This window comes from Parasteatoda tepidariorum, chromosome 1 (genome assembly GCF_982258835.1).
Source record: "Parasteatoda tepidariorum strain Cologne lab strain chromosome 1, Ptep-v5.0, whole genome shotgun sequence".
NCBI classification, from domain to species: domain Eukaryota; kingdom Metazoa; phylum Arthropoda; class Arachnida; order Araneae; family Theridiidae; genus Parasteatoda; species Parasteatoda tepidariorum.
Window position 1 is genome coordinate 42,191,506 of NC_141755.1, and position 6,943 is coordinate 42,198,448.

At 27.5% G+C, this 6,943-nt stretch overlaps 1 protein-coding gene across 1 annotated transcript; it reads left to right on the forward strand.

Annotated features, from left to right (window-relative positions):
* Window positions 1-286: 286 nt before the first annotated feature.
* LOC107453933 (uncharacterized) lies at window positions 287-6,445 on the forward strand. Its single transcript, XM_016070958.5, has 3 exons — window positions 287-516; window positions 2,694-2,816; window positions 5,167-6,445. The coding sequence occupies exons 1-3, from the start codon at window positions 505-507 to the stop codon at window positions 6,076-6,078; spliced, it is 1,047 nt and encodes a 348-aa protein (XP_015926444.1). The 5' UTR covers window positions 287-504; the 3' UTR covers window positions 6,079-6,445.
* The last annotated feature ends 498 nt before the right edge of the window (window positions 6,446-6,943 follow it).

Sequence of the window (6,943 nt, forward strand, 5' to 3'; positions counted from 1 at the left end):
AGCATCATATTCATGATAAATAAAATTAAATTTTGAACTTCAGTGTGAAAAATGGAGCTTATAAAAATTTTATTTGAAAACTGAGAAAAAGCTACCAGGAATCGTTTACAAAAAAGAGAGAAAAAAACAATTACTCCCACGCAATCACTGGTAACAAATGTAACTTTGTAAGAACAATTTGCAATAGGGGGTATCGTTAATGGTTGGTTTTCACTTTCTTTTTCCCGCCCTTTTACGTCATCTTGTCGTGGCTGACGCCCTCTGTGGCCGAATTTCGAAACCCTGCAAGAATCTTATGATCGAGGTGTGCATGAAAAAGAATATCCGATGTCTCCAACCAGATACACACCCAAGATGGAGGTTGACAAAATTTAAGAAAGGGGTCAAAGAGGAGACAACAAGAAAAAGAAATTGCGTTTTAGTATAAAAGGAAGATTCGCTTTCAAATCAGCATCACAACTCCTCTTGGATTATCACTTCTGTGCATATTCATAACTTAGAGAGATGTTTACCAAGGTAAGTTTTGTTAAATATGTATTCAAATAAGGAAATTTTCAAATAAGTTAAGTATTCAAATAAGTTATGTCAAAACTTAATATTTAAATTTTCAAATAAGTCATGTCGAAACTTAATATTTAAATTTTCAAATAAGTTATGTCAAAACTTAATATTTAAATTTTCAAATAAGTTATGTCAAAACTTAATATTTAAATTTGCTTTTTTCAAAAGAAGAATAGTTTCATTTCTAAAGATTAACTATTGCTTTCAAAAAATTACTAAACAATTTAATTTTAAAATAACTTTAGATCAACTTTTAATTGATAAAAACAAATTATAGTCTAAATAGAAATTTAAAAAATTCTTTATATATAGACCTAGCATAACGAAATACTACAAAATAAATCCTAAACATTATTCAGGCTATGTGAATGCAAATAAATAATATCGAAATGATTCTGCTAGAATTAAAAATACTATTCTACTTGCTTGCTTTTAATACCTTAAAAACTAAAAGTATTAGATTAGTAATTTTAATGTTTTTTAAATTTCAAAAATTAATTGCTCTTAAACAGTTTTAATATTTTAAAATTATGATTCATATTTTAAACTTTCAACTCATCTGAAAGTTGATAAGTTATTTTAGTATACTCTTTCATTAATTATCAAAATTAATATTGTATTAATATTGCAAAATTATTGCATAATAAATAATAACTCACTATTTACATAAATGTAATAAAGTTACAGAAATATAACAAATGCAGTGAAATTATGATAAATAACTACTTATTACATTCGGTTCTGTTAAAATATTAGATAATTAATTATTTACGGGTTTTGTATTTAAAAAATTTTAAAATATGCAATTTTTTTAACTTTTTTAACGCCTGAATAGAATTAACTATATATCTGGTGCAAAGCAGCATAAATTTTAAAACTACATAACATATTACTTTGTAGTATGTACACTCTTACTCAGTCTTCTATTATTTTATTCTTAGTTTTAAGTAATTATACATTATAATTATTATAAAAATATGCAACTACAAAACTCTAAAAATAGTATGAAAAATTAAAAAAAATCGTCTTTATTCAGTTTCACGAGTTGAAACTCACTCAACGAAGTATTTTAATATATTCCTATTTAAATATTTGTACATTGATAATATCTATGATTCTGATATGTAGGAATCAAAATACGAAAGAGTTATGCGTTAGCACATTTCGAAGCAACTCACTTCAAAACAAACTATTTAAAGTAAATTTGTTAAAGTAGATGACAAGTTAATTGAAAATTTTAAATTTGAAAGAATCTAGATGATGGTATAAGCACTTGACAAAAAATTATCCAGTATCTTACAACAAAACTTCTGATTAAATTATAGTATTCGTCTTTCTTCACATATAATTTCAACAAAATTTTACTTTTAAAGTTTATCCTACTAATGATGAAGAATTTTTTTCAATAAAATAGCTTTACGTAATCATGAATTCTGTTTAAAAATCGGTTGTAGTCGTTCAACATCAGTTTTAGCTTGTAAAAATTATTCTCTCACATTGCATCAATAATAATAATTCATTCCATAAATTTATAGAGGGCAGCATTATGCATTTATGCAAATCAATCATTAAATTTCTTAACAAATAAATCATCTATTAGATTTAAATTTTGCTTAATAATTTGCTTAAAAATAAATGGAAAATTCATACGGTAAAAAATTATTAATTCGAAGAATTTAATTAGAAAAAAATTCACAAACATACAACTTTCTTCAATTAATATGCTTTGACTATAACAACGTTTCGATTATATGCTAACAGATAGCAGCACCATCAAAAATTCGATGACGAGAGGGAAAAAAAACTTATGAAAATGTTTGAAATATAAAATAAATATTTATATTTTTCATTTTCAATAATGTTACGGATGTTACAGATCAGCGATTTTCAGAATTTTCCTGTTTAGAATTAAATTTGTTATTTAATAACAGCTATACATTTTATCAAAATATAATCATCTCTATAAAAAAAAAAACATTCTTCACATATCAGTGCATTATTGAGCTAATGAATTTTATGTTATTAGATTTTGCTTGAAAAGCATATTTCACCATATGTTAATACAAATAATACAAATTCCATTTATGTACATTATATTAATGAATATACTGAACTGAAATAATTTTTTATAGGCTCTTGTTTGCTTGTTTGTTGTTGGTTGCACTTTTGCACAAGATTATTCTGATGACCAGAATGCCAGGGAACAACAGTTTGCACCAAATTATGCTCATCAAGGATATAGAAATGATATATACGTAAGTTTATTGCAAGTATTTCTTTTTAAATTCTTCATGAAAGGATTCTTTTTGGTTACTCTTCGATTTAATACATTTTTCCTTTTAAATTTCTAATTACATCTATAAATGTCTTTAAAGTTCAGAGCCTAAAAATTGCACCATAAGACTGTTTGCCACAATCCTTTTCCCAATGAAAATAAAATAACCTAAGTTTGGTGTTTTACACTCGAGGCAAAGATTTAATTTTAAACTAGAAATACTGTTTTTCTTTAAAGAGTTTATTGGTGTTTAAAACGAACAAATGGTTAAAATAATTGAAAAAAATTGAACTTAATAAATTTAATTGATGAGACGTTTCCACCTAGATGAAACTCATTAATATATATAATTCTCAATTTTCACGTATTTTTAAGAGCACAAACAATGCAGAATTGGAGTAAGTTTTCAAATATTTAAAAATTAAATCATAAGCGTATATTATTTATAAAAATAACTAAAAAGATTGCCAAAATGTAACCTAAAACTTAATAATAACTATCATTAATTCACAATTATAAAATATATGTGTTATTAATTAAAGTTTAATTAATTGAAAAAAAATTTTACGTTTCTTAGAGTTATTGAGTTTTTAAAATAAAAAAAAATGTACCTAGTTTGGCAATTTTTTTTATTGAATGCTATATTTGCATCAGCCAGTTAAAACAGGAAAAAATAATTGTTTCAATAGTTTTAGATTTTTTTTTTTAACTATTCACGTCAAATAATATTTACCCATATTTCCAAGTATACTAAAATTACTGAACAACTAAAAATCATAATAATTTTATTTTCATAGATTTAAATTTAACTTACACAAATATTAAATTATTACCAATCATTTTATATTCAGAAGAACCACGTGCAGTACAAAATTTGAATTGATTTTATGATTTTATTTTGGTACAAAAATTTATCAAATTATTTTCTCAAACAAGTGATTGAGAATGATCGAAAAAGCAAACGATATGGATAAATTTCTTTTACAAACAAATTCACTCTTTTATGATAAGTTATAATGATAAGTTTGCTTTTACTAAATTTCCCTTAATTTGATTTTATAATCAAAAACTTCTTTTTTGTTATCTTTGGTGAAAGATAACTGTTAAAGTTGTCGGGTGTTTTTGAAAATTTTAAAATCTTCATAAATTACACACTTTTTGCAAAATATTTTTTTAAATGTTGAAATTCTAGTAATTTTTTTTAAGAAGTAAACTTAAGTATTACTTCATTTCACGTATTACTCATTTAATTACATTAAATTTCAGAAATTTAGCGATTCGGAAATTTAAATTCCATTAAGGTTCACGAATAATAACTCTCTAACAAATACGGAATAGGATTATCAGTTTGATATTCTAATATTTAATTTCGCACAATTTATTCCTTTTGATTTCACCCAATTTTGTTACTTTCACTTACTTTTTATAAAAAGACTAATAACTTCATCTTTAAAATTCTGTCCATCTTATACCTTTACCCATATAATTTTGTTTCAGTTTTTGTGCTATAATTAGTAATCATTTGAATCGGACAAAAGCATTGACTAAATTTCAAAGAAGTTTTGACTCCATTAAATTAAATAATAAGACAGTCATACATTTTTATATAATTTCAGTATGTTTTAAATATGTCTTTAATATGTATTTTTAGTCAATGTATATTTGCATCATATATTTATTCAATATATATATTTTTGTTATATATTTATTCAATTCATATTTTTCAATAACTTTAACAAATATGTAGCTAATATCGAAAAGATTCTTGATCTTAATTGGGTTTTCTTTCTCGTTATGATTTTTTTATTATCATTTAAAGTGTTACAAGTATTTATTAATAAGTAATAGTTTTGTATTTTTAAGTTTTGCAATACAGTCTCTAAAAAAGTAAGTTTTTAGACAAACTTTTAAAAAAATTTCAATTGCTGTATAAAAATGTTACATTTATTTCTATTCTATACCACTCATTTTTGACACACTTCTCACCAGTCTATATTAAATTTACCCTAAAATTTAATAAAATGAAGCATTTTTTTAAAAATTTTGCATTTATTTCTATACTATACCACCCATTTTTGACACACTTCTCACCAGTCTATATTAAATTCACCCTAAAATTTCATAAAGTGAAGCATTTCTTTAAATTTCCATTAATTTCTAATTTGCAACTGTTCTGTAATAATATTAAAAAGTACGTTGGTTATACTGTTCGTACTAAAGTGAAGCATTTAGCTTTAAAATATAATCCCTCTGCAAAATCACTAAATTTCAATTTGGTTTGACAATAAATATCAATTCAGACATTGAAGAAACTGTTGTTTAACTTTCAGGAAACAGGTAAAGCAGAGCCATACGATTTCGGCTTCCAAAGCACCGATGAATTTGGAACCATTATGAACCGAAAGGAATCATCAGACAGCAACGGAGCCGTCCGTGGTAGCTACGGTTATACCGATCCATTTGGTGTTTTCCGACATGTCGACTACGTTGCCGACGAATTTGGATTCAGAGCTGAAGTTAAATCTAACGAACCAGGTATGGGAACCCAAAGCCCCGCTAATGTTCAAATCTATGCCGAGCCTCCACCCGCTGGTGTCATCGTTGAGCGACCATACTACCATCCACATGGATACTTACAAGGTGGACAAAATGGACAAGCCTCAGCTCAACAACAACAGAAAAGAAACCCAACTGCTTCAGGTAGCAACCAATCTCGTCAAGTAAGGCCAGTGTCTGGATCTTCCGGATCAAGAGGTTCAGGATCAACATCAGGAAACAGAGTTGCTGTCTACCCCTACGTTGCACCTCAACAAAATGCTTTCTCTTCTAACGCTCTGAGCACTAGCCAATACCCACAAACTGTCAGCAGCCAGTATGCAGCCAACGCAGCAGCAGCTTCTGCAAGTGGTAGCCAATACTCTTCCGGATCTGCCTACCAATCATCAGCCAGTGTTTACCCAAGCAGAAATGCCTATTTAGATTCTCAGAGCTATGCTTCCCAATCTGCCAGTCAGCATAGAGCATCAGCTGGATCTTCCTCCGCCTCCAGTGCTCAGCAGCCAATTGTTGCTAAACCTTATGATGGACCCACATACAAAGTTGGAAACCCACACATAACTGATCTTTCCCGAAGTGAAAGACAAGAAAGTGGAACCATTTTGTTACCAACCCTCGTTACAGGAGGAGCTCCTACAACTTTAGTTAAGCACATCCACACTTACCCATCTGCTCAAGTAGCATAAGCAGTTAGCATTTGAGGGATCTGGTGATTATCCTCATCAGGATGGTAATTAAAGCACTTTAAGTTGTAAGGCTGATGATTAAGTTATTTGGACAGTTAAATTTCCTTTGTATATTTGGACAATTAATTGTAATTGCAAGTGTTACAACGGTGCTATTTTGTCCTTTAATTTATTGTATTTATTCGTATAGGTTGAGGATTTTTTTTTTATTATTTGCATTATTTTTATGTTAAAGATAATTTAAAAACATACTCTGTATAAAATTGCAAATCAAATAAAAGTCTAAAGTTTGTAAATGTTGTATTTTGTATTTATTAAAATGTAGTAGTGTAAGTTACCATATTTAATAAATGGATGAGCATAGAAACGCTTCTTTATTTTATTTCTTGTTTCACTGAAATAGAATCGGAATACAAACTATAGTTAATGTACCACGAAATTTTAATAAATAAAATAATTTTGGCAATTATATGTCATAATTTAGGCTCTATTTCGATGCTTTATTTTTACCTTAGGAAAGATGGACAGTAAAAAACTTTTGATTAAGAAAAATTCTTACTAAGTTAAATGCCAAAAATAATGTTAGCAACCTACAGCCTATCCATATATCTACAGCCTATCTATATATTTTACTTTTGAAACCCTTGCGTTAATGTTACATAATGCTACATAATAGCAACGCTTAGAATAATCTCATTTGAAAACATTTTGTAACTTATATTCATCATCATCATCATATTTGGCCAGACAGCCCAATAGGGGCCAATGCCTTCCTCTGAAGATTTCACCATAATGACTTCCAATTTATCTTTGATCACCAATTCTTTTCATAAATTGCAAGAAAATCAGACTCCAACGCATCAGC

What these genes read in the sequence shown, in the direction of transcription:
- LOC107453933 (XM_016070958.5), top strand. An exon ending in GATATAGAAATGATATATAC is followed by an intron (nt 2,817 to 5,166) that starts GTAAGTTTATTG and finishes TTTAACTTTCAG; the next exon opens with GAAACAGGTAAAGCAGAGCC.